A 19,321-nucleotide genomic window follows, 5' to 3' on the forward strand; every position below is an offset into this window, starting at 1 on the left:
TGAATGAAGTTCTATCTTTTCTTATCTTTATTTTTTATTATAGAGCATATAGTGTGTATTTTCTAAGACTCTGAGACGCTATCCCTGCCATTATAGGTTTTTATTTATAAAATGTTGTTGTCCATCTTTTGGCAGGGTTTTTTTTTTTTTTTTTTTCCCAAGTGGAGGATTCAGTATTTCATTTTGAAATGCAGCTCTGTGCTGTTTCTACTTCAGAAACATTTGCTCAGTTCATCCTTGGTTCACACTATCTCTAGTCTCAAATGAATATTTATGAATGCACAACCGCTTTCTTTGATATTCATGATGTTTGAGCCAGAGTTGTTTTCCATGTCAGCTACTGATATTCACCTTACCACCCAGATTATTCAGGGCCACGTCTGCAGAATTAGGTGACTCACAGCTACATGTATGAAGAAGAGCTTCATGATGTGATAATATGTATCTTCTTCATTTGATGGAGGTTTGTTGTTGTTCTATGAACACATGCTACAAGGTTTTCACACAGCAGGACCGGGAGATTATAGTTTTACCTACAGATTAAGCCGTGTTTTCACTTTCTGTACACTGACTACCTGTGCTCAGAATGAAAAAATGGCAAGCCGATTTAGTATTTCTCTCTGGATTTCCAGGGGCTGTCCATCTGTTGCCAACAGGAAGAGTCTCATCCTCTGGTTAGTTAAAAAATTAGCGCTCTTTTAGTTGTAGAATTGGCAGAAACCAAACGGCTGCCTTGGAATAGGCTCTAACCTCTTGTCATGCTAATAAGCAATCAGCATTACATTCTGGTTGAGTGGAAGACGTCTTTTACAACTTCTAGTGAATCTGTGGGGATTGAAAAACACTTCCGGTGGATGAATTGCTCATTAGCCCTGCATGCTTTTTTCCCCCCCTTTCATTTCTGGAGAAAAAGGAGATTTTTAAAACATAGTAGTGATGAGCCAGGCCTTTAACTTCCATTTGTCAAGCCAACTGTTTGTGCATCCAGGCAGAACCAGGGAGATGAGGGATCTTAAAAGTAACCCTGGGATCAGATTGTGAAGGGGCAAATCATAACCTCTCCATAATAATAATACGTAACCCCCTCCTCCCCCTCTTTCCCCTCTATCTGTCTGTCTCCACTCCAGTGCAGCTGTGGGTGATTACCATGAAGTAGCGATTGGGGAGCTTGTTGGAGAGGGCAAGACTCTATCAACTGTGGGGTAATTAGAGGAGAGAATGAGGAGAGGAGAGGAGAGGAGGGAAGGATATGTCGGTGGAGAGGAGATATAAAGGGAGAGTAAGGGAAGTTGGGGTAAAGGGGGGAGGCTGGAAAATACAAAAGGATGAGAGAGGAGAGAGGCAGTAGAATGGTGAGGTCAAAGACAAACAGGGAAGCAATGGAAGACAACAGGATCTTTTTCTCTTCCACGCTGTGTGTTGGCAACGTTGCAGAGCCTTAACGGATGTCATGTGAGATCACGTCATGGCAGGTGGAAGGAGGATGATGTTATTTTCTGTACAAAACAAGCACGTGGACTGATATTACGTAATGACAGGAAGCATACAGGACATCCCAGTTTTATTTTCAGTAGCTCTCAGTAGATCTATGAACAGTGCACAGACCAAAATGTACAGGAAGATACAAAGACATATAGCTAAACAAAGACAGCAATGCGAGAAAAGTACAACATTACAACAAACACATAGCTATTATGTACAGAATAACTGTACTTTTGTATGGATATACAGTATCCCCTTAGTTACTGTAGCTACGCCTGTCGAGCCTTTCATTCTCACATGGCACACATGCAGCTTACAATGATATCAAGACATAACAAGTGGCAGACTTACCATTGTATTGGAATGTAGAGTTCGTCCTAGTATGATGAAACAAAATGTCGGTCTGACTTTTATTTCATTCTGCTTCTACTGCTTCGTCTGGACAAGCAAGACAGAAGTCCGATTTATGCTTTACTGTTCGTATTTTCAGAGTGTTTCACTTTAATCATCACAAGAGAAGAGGCTTGTAGGCTGAGGACTAAGACGTGTGTTTGACCGGCCAACCACAAAAGGGTATTTTCTTGTATCAATAAATAGCAACGATATGGAATGTATGCCGAGTCATGTGTAAAATAATCAGACTGATGTTCTAATTGATGATCAATGTTCCTCCGTTGAGACCAGAGCCTTAATCGGCGTAAAAACAAAAAACCTCGATTCCAGTTTCATCAGAGTTGTTAATTAGGAACACAGAAATTAGCAAAAGTTTAACATGTGATGATCGTATGATCCAGATATGATTCCATTAAAAGTCACTAAACAGTAATATATCATTGTTGTATCATTGTTGAAAAGATGACGGGGGATGAATATAACGAGTCCAATATCTAGTCCAGAGCAGCAACTAATGATTACTATTTCAATTCAATTGTTTTGTTTTTTTCATAATGCCTCTTCTCACATGTCGGTGCCACTATTCTGCGTGAATTATATTGCAGTGTCGCTGAGAAATCTTCTGTCTTGAAGAGCCAACACTTTCACGGTTATCATTGATGTACAGTATGTGTGTGTGTGTGTGTGTTTTTCAAGACGCATCATCAACGCAGGAGGAAATGTCAGATTTCAATTACAGGGGAGATAGAAAAACAAAATGCTCAAATAGATGAATGCCACCTTATTTATACAGTGTTTGTGAATAGTAAATCTCTCTCCCTCCTTTCCCCGTTCTTGCCTGAGGGGACCACGCTGGCACCCTACCACTTTCAAACCTCCCTTCACACAGAATTTAAAATGCATTTCTATTCTGAATTATGTGTCATCTTCCGCAGTGGGACGGCGTCGGCCCATTTCCAGACTTGGCAGAGCCCCCGAAAGGCATCCAGATGTTGTGGCACCCCACCATCGTCAAGCCCTACCTCACACTGCTGTCTGAGTGCTCCAACCCAGACACCCTGGAGGGAGCAGCTGGGGCTCTGCAGAACCTAGCTGCTGGCAGCTGGAAGGTAAGGGCTCAGCACTGTGTCTCTGTCCCTGTGATGCTAAAGGGCATCTGCGCAAGTGAATTGAAATTTCAGTAGGAGCCAAAAAGTGCTCTGAAAGTGAGAAATCGCGGCAAAATAACAACCACAACAGCCCCGTAATCTGGCCGATTTATGCTGTGGGATAGCAAACCTGAACTTCTTCTTTCAAATTTCCCCACGCATGAGTGTACCATTTAGTGCACATCTCTTTGAAATGTCATCTAAAAGTCAGAATGAATGCAATAAATCATAAATTAACTGTCAACTTGATAGTTGATAGTTAACTTGATAGACAGCAGTGTGGTTTAGGCAGACAGCATGTGAACAGCATCAAGCTTTTTTAACAGTAATTCTGCACTTGACAGATGCCTTTTCTCATGGACTGGTGAATACAGTATCATTGATGTGACAAAAGACATAATACTTGATGTTACGTCACGTGGCCTTCCTCAGCATATGTAGTTTACATAATAACAACTAAACCATAAACTATATGCAACAGTAAGGTGTACTTTAGTGAGTGGACTTTTTGTTGATCATTTTTTTAGTCAGGTCAAAGGTCAAGAATGAAGAATTCACGTTCAACATCTGTCAATTTATGCTGTCCAAAAATATTGAAACAACTGTTGGATGGATTGCCGTGAAATGTGACTCAGACATCCACGTTCCCCGTCGGGATGGACTTTGGTGATCCCTGAAGTCTTCATCTAGTGCCATCATCAGGTCAAATTTTAATTTGACACTTGGTTCATGGCCAAATACCTGCAAAACGAAGGATTCCCATCTGCCTCAGGCGCACTGTGCTGTGCCTTGTGCTAATTAGCAAATGTGAGCATGCTAACATGCTAAACTAAGACGGTGAACATGGTAAACATCATATCCGCTTATGTTGGCATGCCGCCGTTAGCATTATCTGAAAGCACCGCTGTGTCTAAATACAGCCTTACGTATCACGGCTGTAGACTCTTAGCCTTGTTTGAAAATCAGTCCTTACACGTTTCAAAGTTCATGTCATGTTGCAGTCTGTCCGAGACACATTTAACTATGGACAAGTAAAGTAAAGTTGAATTATGTCGTGTTAAGTTAAGTTAAGTTTCTGGTGTTGTAAAAAGTACAAAAGAATAACACCAGTGATCGCACACTACCTTAGCAGTAATATGGTGCATCAGTGATGAGGATCATTCAGAGTACACCAGATAAAAGGCAAGAAAGGAAAGTGCACGCAAACAAATCTCTGTCCACCTCCAACCCCCTCCCTTCCCACTGTCCTGCCCAGTGGTCGGTGTATATCCGGGCTGCAGTGCGTAAGGAGAAGGGCCTCCCTATCCTGGTGGAGCTGCTGAGGATAGACAACGACCGGGTGGTTTGTGCCGTGGCCACCGCGCTGAGAAACATGGCTCTGGACATCAGGAACAAGGAGCTGATTGGTGAGTCGTTAATTCACAACAAACAAAGATACTTACAAAGAGTGAAGTTACGCAAAGGGACAGAACCAGTCTGGTTAAAAGAATTTTTTTTTTTAAAAAAGGCTAATGGGTTAATGCATCGTTTCCAAAGCAAACCACCTTTATTCAATTATATATATTTTTTAATACTAGTGGAGTAATGTACTTAATTCTGCCTTTATTGAAGATAATGGCACTTAAAAGAAGTGCACTTGCAGGATTGCTCACTTGCTTTAATATTGAATATAATAGCTGTTTAGCAGTAATTCGTTAGAAGGAGCTGTTAAATTTCAGAGTGGCTGACCGGCAGTGTGTTTGTGGGTTTGTCTTTGATAACATAAGAGATGAATGTCTTTATAATCTCTGTCTGCACACATGCAGACAGAGATTGTTCGGATAGTTCCCTTCTTTAAGCAGATGGTAGTGTTGCTCCGGCTGATCATTTGATGCATGATTTTTCTTTGAAGTGATGTCTGTAATAAACTCAGCTTTTTCTGCTGGTCCCCATAGCAACAACCTCATGCCTCCTTCCACTCACTCTGTCTGATGCTTGGGGCTCTGAGCTGTGTCTGTACACACGAGTGCAACCGCTCATGTGTATTTTGATTGGTATATTTTGACAGGACATATTCTCCTGCCCTCACTTGTGTTGTGTTAACACGACGAAATTGCATTAGAGACATGACATATTGTGTCGTTGCGTCCGCAGAGCTTGCAGCAGTAGATATCAATACTGTCTGCACTGGTCCGCTGTGAGCCAGCCGTTGTTTTATTGCTGCAATGTAACAAACGTGATTGAGAGCTTCACTTTAAGAGTTTGTATGTATGTGATAGTGAGAATATTGCCAGTATTCATCGTTCAAGGCAATTAGGCAATTATGATGTTTACACGGTTTGATTCGGTTTGATAACTTACTGCAATAAGCCAGTTTATATGTGGGAATGACTTCGATTATCTGGAGACAATTGTGGGTTTTTTTTCTCAATAATGTGGACTACATATGCCTCATGCACCAGCAGGAAAACACATATAGTGTGGATGGGAACCGTCAGTGGGTCGTGACGTGCCCCCGTCCCCACCACCCCAGGGTGATGACCCATTCAGAATGAGGGGCAGAGGGCAGAGTGGACAAGATTGCCTGACAGCAGTAACCGGAGCGTCATGGGAAATGTAGTCAGTCTGTGTTAGATCACGTGGCCGAGTCGTCATTATTGTCTGACAGCCACCCAGCCAGGCAGCATTTTCTCTCTCATAGCTTGAAGTTTTAGCTTTTAGAGGTTTATAAGGCAAGAAAAAAACCTCGGTCGACGTGGGGACTGTACGAAATGGGGGTGAGGGGTCGTTTTTTTTTTTCTTATGTGAGGGTAGTCTTTTATGGATTAAATCAACTAGAATTGACGTGGATCTTTAGATATTAGTTACTGAACTTTATCTCTCCGGACAGTGTGTCATTTTTGATTGGCCGGCAGTTGTCTTCACCACATTCTGCATCAAAGCAGAACTAAAGTAAAGTAAAAAAAAGTGTCATCTAAAGTTAGCCTGTAAGTCAAGTTGCTACTGGGTGAAGTTAGTAGAAAATAGATATTAAAACAGACAGGCGTTTGGCTCTGCCTGACTGTGTTGTCATTTCCACCTTGTCTCCTCCTTTCCACCTTTTTATTCTACATAATTCCAAATACACCTCGCCCACAGGTAAATACGCCATGAGGGACCTTGTGCACCGTTTGCCCGGAGGCAGCAACAACAACAACAGCAGCGGTGGGGTGGGAGGAGGAGGCGGCAACACCAGCAGCCTGGTGGGGAAGACCATGTCGGACGACACCATCACGGCTATCTGCTGCGCACTGCATGAGGTCATCACCAAGAACATGGAGAACACCAAGGCCCTGAGGGACGCCGGTGGCATCGAGAAGCTCATCGGCATCGCCCGCAGCAAAGGAGACAAGTAAGCCGAATGGAAATAAAACACTGCCATGTAGTTGCTGAATTAATTCAGAATGCATCCAGAACCGGAAACTGAATTCATTCCAGTTGCAACCTCGTGAATTTTAAGCTCTGTGATTGGATGTGTCTCAGCACATAACTCCGGACTGGACTGGACTGGAGATGATCTGTATTGAATTGTCTCCATATTTCTGAATGTTGATAGTGGAATGCACACATGTTAATGCTAATCAGCTAGCCTTCTGTTCTATATGTAGGACGCATTTGGTTATTTGCTCATTAGCAAAGCACATAGCAAGCAGGTGGAACGGGGTGATGCGTGGTGTACGGGGCCGTGGAGATAGAGGCTTACGGCATGAAGATAAGATAGGTTGATTGGTGGACTAGGCCAAGAGGGGGGTGTAGACGAATTCATCAGTCCAGTGGACAAGTAGGTGGAATAAGAAAGGAGTGGAACATGGCTGTGGTGGTGGTGGTGGTGGAGATGATGATGATGATGGTGGTGGTGGTGGTGGTGGTGAGAAGGAGTGGAGAGATCATGCAGCAGAGAGGCAGAGGTGAGGCAGGAGGAGGGTGAAAGCAAAGGTTCAGAGAGGCTGTGTGCTTGTTTTAGAGCTGTGAGTCAGCAGTCAACAGAAAATAAGGTCCAAAAGAAAGTTTGGCAAGTCTGTTTACCTGCACACCGACTTTTTTGTTTTGCCTTTATTCGACAGTTGACAGTAGAGGCAGACAGGAAACACGGGGAGAGAGCAAGAGGAGGGACATGCAATAAATGTCCCCAGCCCAAATCAAACTTGGGACATTGCAAATACTTGGCTTGTGTGTTAGACGACGTAAACCCAGCCCCTCGCTTAACTGTGATTCGTCGGTGAGCTTTCTGCATGCTGCCATTGCCTGATTATTGTCCCTTACATCTAGATGTCTGTTCTGTCTTACTAAGGCAGAGAGCAGTAACAGCTCGTTTTATACCTTTCAGGGCTGATTATTTTACCCAAAAAGTCATTGCCATAGAACCTACAAAAAACTGAAGATACTACACTCTTTGCCTTTGGATCATCTTCAGATGTCCTGTCCATTTTAAGTAATTTATTTCATGAGAAAATGCTTATGAAATTAAATATTCATAAAGGTATAAAGCCATTAATTCACACGCCATTTCTTTAAAAATAAATGTCTTGTTCTTCAAAGAATATTTTGAAGTGCCCTGCTTCGCGTCACTGCAAGGCCTGACCTCACATACAGAACAATAACAATTTAGCAAAATGACTTGAAGAAATAAAGTTTGATTTCCTCGGTGCTGATAAGGCCATATGAGCCAATTAAACCCGCAGCCATTAGTCAGCTGAGTCAAACCCTGGAGGATGCAGAATGAAATATTGGCCAATCAATCAATCAGCCAAGCAATTATGCAGTTTGGCCGCAGTACAATTTAAGTGCCATGTTTGTGGAGAAAATACAAAGACATTTTTATTTTGCACCTTTGGTCATCTTCCTTCTTTGGAGGCTGCAGTGAAAAGATGCTTTACACGCTGGTTTAGTGTCTCTGCGTTATGTGTCAACGTTTCTTCATTATTCTGCATTGTGATGTTTTTACAGCTCCCACTTGCTCAAAAGAAAACAAAGAACAGTCGAGCTTTATACTGTATGTGGTTTGTTTTTTTTCCCTCTCTGCTGAATTCCCAGACATAGTCCTAAAGTGGTGAAAGCAGCGTCTCAAGTCCTGAACAGCATGTGGCAATACAGAGACCTCCGCAGCCTCTACAAAAAGGTAAATGTCTGCATGGCTGAGGGTGCTCTGGCTGTATTAACGCTGAGTATGTCAGTCAGGTATTCCTGGCAGACTAATGATGATGCCATTGCGAGGCATGAGGCATCTCATCTCTTCTACTCTCCTCTTCTCGTCCTTTCTTTTCCTTTCTTTTCCTTCAGGATGGCTATTCCCAGTACCATTTTGTTGGCTCTTCCTCCACAATAGAGAGAGACAGACAGCGACCTTATTCCTCCTCCCGCACTCCGTCCATCTCTCCCGTGCGGACCTCACCCAACAATCGATCAGGTGGGTGTACAACCGCCGCTCTCCTGACCTCCTCTTTTCTCCTCTATCACCCCTTCCATCAGTACAGTACAGTCCAGTCAAACAAACGCCGCTGCTCCAGACTCGCTGGAGTCTGCTTTAACCTTCACGCTACGGTGGCTCCAGACGAATGATTCTGCTCTCGACTCAGATCCTTGCACCATGCCTCCTAAAAAAAAGTTTCAACAACCCAAATTCTTGGGTGCTTCAGTAGATGTATAGGTGAGCCGCTCTCACCGCAGCCATACCAACGATGATCTGATATATAGTGGCTCATTTTCTTTTCTTTCATTTCAGTGGAGCTGCAAAGGATCATCCGTATAGTTTCATACCTTGCGCAACATGATAGGTAGTTTGAATGTTGCATCATTAAATCATGCTATTTTGCAGAGACATCCTTTTTCCACATCATTTTGATACCGAATGCAACAATTCATTAAAAAAAAACAAACGTACTATGCCTAGGAAGGACTCTTATAAATGCACAATTAGTGGATTTGTATTTTCTTCACATCCTTTGCTCACTGCAATGGGAAAGACAGTTTTAAATGAAACAGGGCAACTCCAAAATATCACTCAGTCGGGGGAAGATTGTTAAGAATGGGGATATTTTACCAGTACAGGTTTCTTGCAGCGCATGCAGCAAAAGGCTTATTTGAGAAGTGTGTTGTGCAGGGTGTTACACCTGGCTGCAGTGCAGACACGAACAACAAATCGAAAGAAAGTAAGATCGCCGTCGTGACGTTTGCATACAAGCGTAGACATGAGACCGACATGTGACATCGCCATCACATTACGTAACATGGCGGTGTATGCCCGAAAGGGGCTACGGTATCAGTTCTGCAATAAACGTATTAACAGCAACTTGCATTGTTTCCTTGATATTTCTTGAGGCTGAATGTTTGGCATTGGTTTTTAAAAAGCCTACTCTGGCAGAGATACTGTATGTTCTGTATCTATTAGCCAAAGCAATTTGAAATGACTGTGTATGAGAGCATTCGGGTTTCATGGGCCGCCTATATTTAAAAAAACAGAACACCAGAACTGAACCGCTATCAACTGACAGTGGCAAAATTATTAACACTTAATTTGACATTTTCTATTTTGCTTCTCAGTTTACAATTGTGTAAGCAGATGGTCCATCAAGCCATTTGTTTAATTTCGCTGCTGTGTAAATTTTTCCACACACTAGAGAAAGCGCTCCATTGTAAAGCCTCAGGAATGCGTATACTTCCACAACCGCTGTTTACCGCGGCGGCAGGCGGAGGATAATTGGCCGAGGATGTGCCGATATTACAATAGACTGGCGATATTATAAAGAGCGTATGGATCAGTGCTAACTGTGCTATGATATACAGAGGAAGAGAAGAAGAGACAAAGAGACAGACGCAGCCACACAAACAGGCTGGCAGGCTGCATCGTAGCCAGCAGCTTCTATGTGAAAGGCTGCTGATAATGATTTGAATATTAGAGGGAACGTTACTGCACCATATGGCACTGAATCAATAGCCAGGTTTCCTCCAACATGGCTAACCAGATCTAACTCATTATCTTTGCCTCTGATCACCCCCCCCCCCCTCAGTCCAGCATTTATTATTTTCTCCCAACTGTGTGTGTGTGTGTGTGTGTGTATTTTCTATAATACATTCATATGGCCCTGTTTGGTACAAGTGGGTTTGGGCCAGTGGGAGTTTAAGATAGTGAAAATATGTACATACAGTAAATACAGGTGGAGGGAGAGAGTGGCCTGCAGCCAGACGGAGAGAAGGAGAAGACAAAGGCAAGAGTAAATCAGATACAGGGAGGGTTGATGACTCAGTATTTACCTCTTTGAAATGACATCCTGGTCAAAAAGCTAGATTTGTTAAGAATGGCACAGGACAAACGGCACCCAGCGGCCCTGTTCTTCACTCATTTCAGGGTGATGGATAGAAGTAAATATATCCAGTTAAGTCTCAGAGTGATGTGCCTTTGTTGAGATGCAGCCTGGTAAATACAAAAACCTCAGAATCTCCGAAAAGTAAATGCAATTTTCAAATCACCCTGGCCTTTCTTCCATGAAAGGACTCCAGTGTAGCCGAAATACACTTAGGAATCCGAAAGTGATTTGATAATGTGTTGATGATGGATATTCCCTGTGTGTGTGTGCGTGTGTGTGTGTGTGTGTGTGTGTGTGTAGCGAGTGCCCCTGCTTCCCCCAGGGAGATGATGGCATTGAAGGAGAGGAAGGCAGACTATGAGTCAACTGGCAATGCCAGTTACCATGGCAACAAGGGGGAACACACATCCCGGAAGGACGCCATGGCGGGTAGGAATTTCCATACCATAAAGCTTTTTGGAATAAATAGCAACCACATGTAAGTGTCGGTTTCACAAATATTAAAGGAATGGTGCAGAGAGTTAGATGAGAAAATCAATACGCGAGCGGTGTCTGTACAGCAAATACAAAGCTGGAGCCAGGAGACGGTTAGCTTAGCTGAGCACGAAAGACTTGAAACAGGGGGATTCAGCTAGCCTGGCTCTGTCCAAAGGTAACAAAATCTGGTTCCCAGCACCTCTAGAATTCACTAGTTAACGCTTTATATCTCGTTTGTTTAATACATGGAGAAATCGCAGTGTTAAAACAACAAATTTGTGTTTTTTGGGGGGATTTTCGTGGTGGACTATTACTTGGCCAAGCACAGTGGCTTGGTGCAGTCCCTGCTTAACAAGATATAAGGTTAAGGTTAATTAGTGAGCTCTAGAGGTTCTGATAGGAGGATTTTGTTACCTTTGGACAGCGCCAGGCTGGCAGCCCCCCTCTGTTTCCAGTCTTTGTGTTAAGTTAAGCTAATCAGCCTGCTGGGTGTTGCTTCGTATTCAGCCCACAGACCTGGGAGTGGCATCAAGCGTGGGGGAAAAGGAAATAAGCATATTTCCCAAAATGTCTAAAACTATTCTTTTCGAGTTAACTTTTGTCAGTGATATGAACGTGACAACATAATTAACGCTATTGTCTAGAGGAAGTCAACCTGTTCATGCAACAATCCAAATTCTACAACTTTGCAGTTAAAATCTTAAAAATCTGATATCACCTGGTCATGTTGGAGACACAGCCAGATACATCTCACTACAGGTCAGATTTTAGTCTGAAAACGTCCTCACTAGTCAGGCAACTCTAGGGATTGATGGTAAGCTCCTAACATAAATACAGAGTCTACTATAATGTGACGTTTTGATCAAGACAACGCTTTAATGTGGTTTTCAGTCAGGGTTTCATTGCGTTAGTGTTTGTGGACAGTTCTGCACACTGACAGTAGCTGTGATGTGGGAAACACTGAAGTCCAAGCTCTTCTTAATCATCATCTGTTGTCATTTGAATTCTTATTCTTAATGAAAACTGTGCCACGTCCAGCTGATAACACTGACAGCCTCCCCTGCTTCTACAGTAACATCTGAATAAATGGTTCAGAGCAAGCATTCGTCTGAAGTCCTCATCCGCTCTGTCCACTGTCTCTGCAGGTCAAATCTCTGGCGGGTCCTCCACGCTACTCAGAGGAGCATACGTGTCGCCTACTGATGACCTGAAGTATAATCAGGTACGACAGCGGCACTTTTTCTGTCTTAAACATGCTCATAATTACATGCACCACTGTTGTACGCCTAAAATGAGATCACAAAGCACAAGAATTACTACTACTAGCTGTCATTTAAATGAGCTCCTCATTGGCAGAAGGCATTAGTCATGGAGCACAACCCAAGGAGAGATGTTCAAAAGGAAAACACCAAAGGCAGATTTATTCAACAGCATCTGATAGACTAGAAGTTTCTTTCAGCCTCTTGCATCTCTCTTGATGTTGCCGTTCTCTCCTCTTACCTCTTTATGACTCATATCACCTTAAAGAGAAGGGACTGCTGGATAGTAACCCTATAAAAAGAAAGTTCTAGATGGAGACAGCAGAACTGGTCCCTTTATTGTATGGGAATTTAATAGTGACACCAAAGGGGATGAAAATACTATGAAGTCCCGAAAAGGTCACTATAAACCTCTATAGAGCCCCATTCATACTTTATGGGAGTACTGCAGTGAATTGTTCTCAGAGTTTGATGCCAGTAAAAGCCTTTCATATTACCCATCACACCCTTTGGCAGCGATATTTGAGGCTGGTTGTGTCGTCTTACACCCCAGTATTGCCAGATGGGGCTACAATTAACAATTATTTCAAATATTATCAATAAATTATCAACCTATGCTGCCTGCTAATGGTCTTGGACACACACACACACACACAAGTCATCTCTCTCTACCGAAAGGAGCTAACTTTGTGTGGTTCTTCCCACAGTTTTGCTGTGTAAAGAGCCGCGACCTCTTTCTTTCTGTGCCGATCGTCTGCGTCTAGAAACGCAATGCCCGATGGGGAAAAAAAACAGGAAAACACGTTCGTTAGCCTTGTAAGCTAACAGTCAGGGATGGATGAAATACACGTGTGGTACACATGTAGCGTTCGGGCCTCAAATTTGTCAGAGCCAGTCAGGTCCAAAAGAGCTTTGGGTCTCAGTTTTGGGTCTCAGTTTTGGGCCCGTGCAGTCTGGGTGTAGTCTGGGTTAGCATATTATACTGGCACTAGCTGCCATTAGTCACTGGGACTTCATGTGTTGTGCTAGCTAGCTCGAGCTGACAGATGTCTATCACAGTCTGGTGTGTTTATAAAAAACGTTTTGGAAATGATTCATTCGCATTCAAATTGACATCTAAAAGGACATTTTTTTATGTTTTTTTGGGCAAAGTGCGTCATTTTTGCACTTTGTGGCAATGTGCTTTCTGACCTGCAGCTGCGTGCACACTCTCAGTCGTTTGACCCTCTATTTCAGAGTCTTTTACTGGTATTTGACTACGTTTGTGCAAAGCAAACGGACCTCACATCATGGTGGTTTGTACCTAGCCATCTTGCTCTTCTCTCAGTAATGATCTTTGCTTTTTTTTTTTTTTTTTTACAGATTTCCTCTCAAGGCCTGCCTTCAGAGCCCTACCCTCCTTTCCAAAACCCTCCCCCGCCCGAAAGCGTCACCTACGAGGACCAGGCCTTCTACGAGAACCAGGTTCATGCGGGAGGCCGCCCCCCGCAGGGTGATCTCAATATGCACCTGCAGGGCCTCAAGTCCACTGGCAACTATGTAGACTTCTACTCAGCCTCGCGGCCCTACAGCGAGCTCAACTACGAGACCAGCCACTATCCAGCCTCACCAGACTCCTGGGTCTGAGGGGAGACGATGGTGGAGGATTAGGACGAGGAGGAGGAGGAGGAGAGGATGGATGAAGGAAAACAGGACAGTGAAGCGGGTAGTTTAAAAAGAGGGAGGAGAGAAGATGAGAGGACCGTTTCCCTCCCTCCCCACCCTCCCCTGTAGTTCTTGAGTAGCATCATAGGTAGCAGGATGACGGAGGGGGAGGGTGGAGTGCAGGAAAAGAGACACGAGGAGGAAATCGTAGACATTATACTCCTTTCAGAGACATCTGAGGGAGGAAGGGAGAGGGGACAGGGGAGGAACAGAAGTGAACCGGAGGAGCGGCCATGCATGTGCATGCACACCACCAACAAAACCGACAGACACGTTTTCTTTCTGTGTTTAGTTTGTGATCAACTACTGCTAGAAGGTTCAGCAGACAGAAAGACCTCCTGCACCTGAAGGCCTCTGGATACAGAACGTAAGAGGAGCGGACATGATGAAAGAGAACACGATGGGAAAGATAGGAAAAGGTGGGAAACGTATGGATATATAAAGAAGGACAATGAAAGAGCAAAGTTGGATCAGTGGACTCGAGGACGGGAGCTTTTGGATTGCGAATGGAACGTGTGAGAGACACCCAGGAGAGACCTGTACATATGTGGTATAGCAACATGGCTTTTAGTAATGTGAAGCACAAGAAGCAGAGCTGTAGGACATGTAGGACGTCTGTCACACAAACGTTTGTTTCTCTCTATGGCTTCAGCGTGATGTATCCTCCTCTGGGCAAAGAACGCTTCTGGACTTTGTCATTTGTATTCTTTTTCTTTTTCTTTTGTTGTGTTTCTACTTTTTTAATTCTCGATTCTGGTTGTATAGTATTTGATGTACACTGTACATTTACGGAGATGCATTGTGTACTGTACATTGCACTATTTTCTGTGTCATGTCAGGCCTTTAGCCATTGGGTCAACCTCACTTCCTCACCAACATACACCCCGCCCCCCCCCCCCCCCCCATACATACAGTATCTGCACTCAGACTTTCAAAATTCATATGTCAATGCGACGCCAATGTGAAACACTGGATATGAATTGGGTATTGAAGCATCAATTCTGGTAGGTCACGGTGCTCCTTTTACTGCCCTACAGATAGTTTTCACTGAATAGCTGCCAAAATACCTGAGGAGAGGCTCAGTCAGCTAAGCAGCCTTTCCTGCGACAAAAATCAAATTTTTTGAGGCAAGCTTTGGTTTTTTTTTTTGGCGGCTATCTTTCCACAACACCTCAAATCCCCCCCTTTTTTGTTCCCATGACCCCTCGCTTTGAGTGAACTGTGCTCATTGTGTATATAACCGTGCCAAACAAGGGTTACTTCCCCTCAGCTGAAGAAGGCAGTGGGGGAGGGGAGGATAGGGGCATGTTAAAGGGTCCAAGTTCAGCTGAAGCTCTCAGCCGAACATCTTTTCGGTTCTAACGATGCCAGTTTGTAAATGCTTTGGTTTTTCTAAACTGTGTTTTAGGGGGATGAAAACTGTCTTAACTGCACCGGGACTAGGGAGAAAAACAGAAAAAGAAAACAGAAAACAACAAAAAAAAAAAGAAAGAAAGAAAACCTCGGAGGAGCTGTGACCGGGCGGAGCAGCGCTTCCTCCAAAGTTGTACAAAATTAGTTGATTTCTGTGTTGTAAAATAATCAATGTTTGAAGTACAAAAAAAAAAAAAACTTTTCTGAGAGATGGATGGCAATTCTAACTTCATGGTAGACAAAACTGTTAATAGAGTACGGATATATATTATATAAATATAAATATATACTTTTTATGTGCAGATGTGGATGTCACTTATAGCAGCAACATTATGGAAAAAGCCTTGTAAAAAAAAAAAAAAAAAAAAGAAAAACAGCTACATGTAGGAATTCTGTTCACCTTTTATTTACTGGTCAACACACTAAATTTGTCGACTTTGTGTAGTAATGTTGTTGCTATGTGGAATAGAGTAGACCAGGGCCCAGGGATCCACGTTGTCACTGAAGCAAGTCGAGAGAAAAAAAAAGGTGCTACATCCGTGAGAAGTATTTCCAACATGTCTGTATTTTAACTGTGCACAAATTGTTCCCCCCCTTCGCATTGACAACAGACCGACTGATTATCGGCTGCGAGTTCTGATCATGTCACAGGCGACCGTTTGAAACCACATAACCGAGAACAATCGCGAGTTTCGATCCCTTCTAAAAGAGTGTTTCCCGTGCATGAAAGCCCCCCCCCCGCCAATTCAGATCAATTGGTCTCATGATGCTGAATGAAAAAGATGGCACCCATGAATGCATGAGTATTTGTTGTCAGTAAATCTGAAACTAAATGGTGGTTTATCATTTTGTTGAAATTGTTTTCTATGAGAAAGGCTAAATTGTAAAATGTGACAACTGACCCTGGTTCTCCCTAACCCACTGCTGTTTAGAAGTCCTAGAGGTCATCATCCGATGCTTGAAAAATGACTCATAATGCAACTGTCCCCACGGAAACACTGGATGAAAAAGCAGACGTACTGTATTTGTTAGTGAGCGTCTGGAAACTGACAACGTTATGTATGTCCTTGTGATCCTTAGGCAGAAAAAAAACCTGACTATAAGACCTGTATGGAGATATAACGTCGGTAACCTTTTTGTTGCTAGACCAAACGTGTTTTAAAAAGAGAATTGTGAATCTTTCTATTGCCTCAAACAGATTGCAACTGCTCAAAAAAATATAAACGGACCATCGAAGAACCTCTGACTTTGTGGAGTTGTTTGTTCTGTTGCCAAAGAAGAAAAGTGTGTTTGTTGGTATCTTTCAGCATGTGACGGGATAGTGTTGCTGTTGCTCTGTGATTTTACCGTTCGTTTTACAGTATCCCTAAAGCGTACCACGCGTTTTTAGTTGGAAATCCCACTTCTGACTGTGCAGCCTTTGCTGTCCTCGCTGTCAGTACAACATGCAAGTGCACGACAACTAATCCATCACTGTGAACATGTTGTTGCTTCAATTTTTCAGTCAGTTCCGTTATTGTTGTGTGGTCCTGTAGTTCCAAAGAGGGACCATTTTTCAAACCACTCCCGGGTGGTGCATTCAAGGACACTCCAGCATCAGGATATGAGTCATCAGTTGCCAGAAAGCAGTGCACTGATGAGCCAAGTTGTTGGAAGAGTTAATGCAAGAGAGAAGCAGAAACAAACGTGAGTTTTATCTTTAGTATTATTATTACTATTATTTTATTACTATTTATATATATAAATTAAACTGCAGGTCTAAAATGAAGACACTTGGTGGTTACGGCAGACAGATTATGGAAAACAAGCATTCCTTGCACTTGTAAAGAAAAGAAATCTGCATCCTGGTGGACTTACAGCTGATTTACAGCAGTCACTGGTGTGTTACGAGACCAAGCTGGCAACGCTGGGCAGGTAAATCCCAAAAAAAAAAAAAAAAAAAGGCGACTGGACTGGTTAACTCCGAGTCAAAACACTCACAAGACCGAGATCAAGATGATAGAAATGTTGTGAGAGCGGGCTCAACACAGAAGACTCTTTAGGGACATGGCATGAAAATGGCCCACATCTTGGAAATACTGAATGATGCAGTCAAATTTAGAAATGTAACTGCAAGGCCACTCTTGAGATAATCTCTTATTCTGGGCTCTGTGTGTGTGTGTGTGTGTGTGTGTTTAGAATCAGGTTCACAAGTATAAAAGTAAGTAATGTGTGCAGGTGAATGTTCAGGGACATGCTTGTGCGTCCATGTGAGCACATGTGTTTATCCTAATGCCACATGAAACCACACTGACACCGAAAGGGTCACGAGTGCTCTCTAGTGGTCATCAGACAAAACTGCACCACAGGTCAGGGTGGCGGCCATTTTAGTCTCGGAGACCTGTTCTGCATGGCTCTCTGCAGATAGATCACCACGCCACAGGCACAGGATTTTTATCTTTAAGACCTTTGGGTGTTTTCATTACACATGCGCCGCTTGAGCGCAGAACAAAGCAACAGCCACAGCTCCAGAAATGGGAGGCGGGCTGAGGGGCATCTTTTTCCTTATCTCTTAGCTGCACCACAAATATTTTTTGCAGCACACCTGTAGTTACAAAACAACATGCTGCAAACTCTGAAGGCTGGTTTAATAAATCCCACCTCAAGCTGCCTTCCTGCTAGTATTTCTCTGCAGCATGCAGTACTTGATCATTGAAAAGCAAGTTCCCCTGCATGATTAGTGGGTGCATTGAAAGATTTTACAGCGTCCTTTTTGGTTTCTCAGGACAGATATTCGACAACAACCGGTTTGGGTCACGTAGGAGATCCCTGTGGTGGTTCAGCACTCAACAGTGAGCCCATAGTACACAAAAGTCCCTCCAAGGATTATTTTGTCAGTTCTTCATGAATGCACACGCAGACATTTCAACCACATCCTCCTTGAGAAAACCTTCTATCACTTTGTCCTTCTCATTCAGTTTCCCTACCAAACCACACATTTCACATCACTGATGAACAAAGCTTTAACACAGTGTTGTATTTTCTGCTTTTATGGTTTCTCCCACTGTCACTGCATCATGAAGTGGAAGAAGAAGAAGTATTTTTCATAACATTTAGACACTGTGGAAGGATGGCTGCATCGTGGGTCGCTGTAGTGATATTAAAGTGATTTTTCAGTCGGGCAGTCACAGAGCATCACAAACTATATTAGTGCAGTCATTGGGATGATCTTTGTGCGTGCTGGAAAAACACAGAGGAAGACGTTACACAAGTAGAGGCTTCATTAAAACTTTATGAAAAAAAATGTCCTCTTACAATTTCCCCCTGAATGACAAAGAGGTGCATGCCATTGACCTATAAGCCCTTTTATAGCAGCTTAGCTTTCAATATCCCTGGTCAAAATTACATTTCAGTACTTTTAGATATAGCAAAGGAAATGATTATTATACACAATTAATGAGAAATGAAGGTACAAAAAAAGAAAAAAGATCCACATCAACATTCAAGTATGAGTCATAATATTTCCTCGGAAGCCAGTGACGGCGTGACGTGTACTCGTCAGGCCATCCTCCATCCTCTCTACGTGATGTATGCCGATATCCTCCATCCAGCTTCCCTCCCAGTGCGGGAAAAAAAAAAAAGGTTCCAAAAAGAGTTCCAGTTTTTGGCAGAAATGTGAAGAGATCCATGGAGGGAGGCCTTAACAGTTTCCAGTTCATTTGAGGACATTCCCAGTCCAGCTCAGTCCAGCTCAGTCCCAGAGACACAGGACTTTGGTGTTGCATGGTTTACTAGCATCGTGCCATAATCCATCTGGTTACATGATGGATTAAATGGGGGCATTTAGTGAGATTTGTCCTGCCTCACACCCCGACTTGAAAATTTTTTATTTTCTGCACTAATTTGTTAGCTTTCTCAAACATTGGCATTGATTTTTTGATTTTGTTGGAATGTCTAGTGGTTGCCACTAGGGGGTGATAAAGGTAATACGCCACATAGTATATGTCCTTTTAAACCCATCTTTTATAGAGATTTATATACAAAAAAGTGCCATATTTGATACTTTTTGCATTTAGCTCCTCTAAATGTTTTTTTTTTTTCTTCTTCTTCATAACTGCCACGCCAATGCAAAATTCAAATACTC

At 43.0% G+C, this 19,321-nt stretch overlaps 1 protein-coding gene across 4 annotated transcripts in view; it reads left to right on the forward strand.

Annotated features, from left to right (window-relative positions):
* ctnnd2b (catenin (cadherin-associated protein), delta 2b) overlaps positions 1–13,707 on the forward strand; it is a 120,573-nt gene extending 106,866 nt beyond the window's left edge. For all 4 annotated transcript variants that reach the window (XM_070918162.1, XM_070918163.1, XM_070918164.1 and 1 more), the window contains 8 exons: positions 2,811–3,014; positions 4,279–4,429; positions 6,141–6,393; positions 8,076–8,160; positions 8,322–8,448; positions 10,646–10,774; positions 11,968–12,044; positions 13,444–13,707. In XM_070918162.1, the coding sequence (XP_070774263.1) occupies positions 2,811–3,014; positions 4,279–4,429; positions 6,141–6,393; positions 8,076–8,160; positions 8,322–8,448; positions 10,646–10,774; positions 11,968–12,044; positions 13,444–13,707 (1,290 nt within the window). The remainder of the gene's footprint in view (positions 1–2,810; positions 3,015–4,278; positions 4,430–6,140; positions 6,394–8,075; positions 8,161–8,321; positions 8,449–10,645; positions 10,775–11,967; positions 12,045–13,443) is intronic.
* The last annotated feature ends 5,614 nt before the right edge of the window (positions 13,708–19,321 follow it).

The sequence above is a fragment of the Enoplosus armatus genome, chromosome 14 (genome assembly GCF_043641665.1).
Source record: "Enoplosus armatus isolate fEnoArm2 chromosome 14, fEnoArm2.hap1, whole genome shotgun sequence".
In the NCBI taxonomy this organism is placed as follows: domain Eukaryota; kingdom Metazoa; phylum Chordata; class Actinopteri; order Centrarchiformes; family Enoplosidae; genus Enoplosus; species Enoplosus armatus.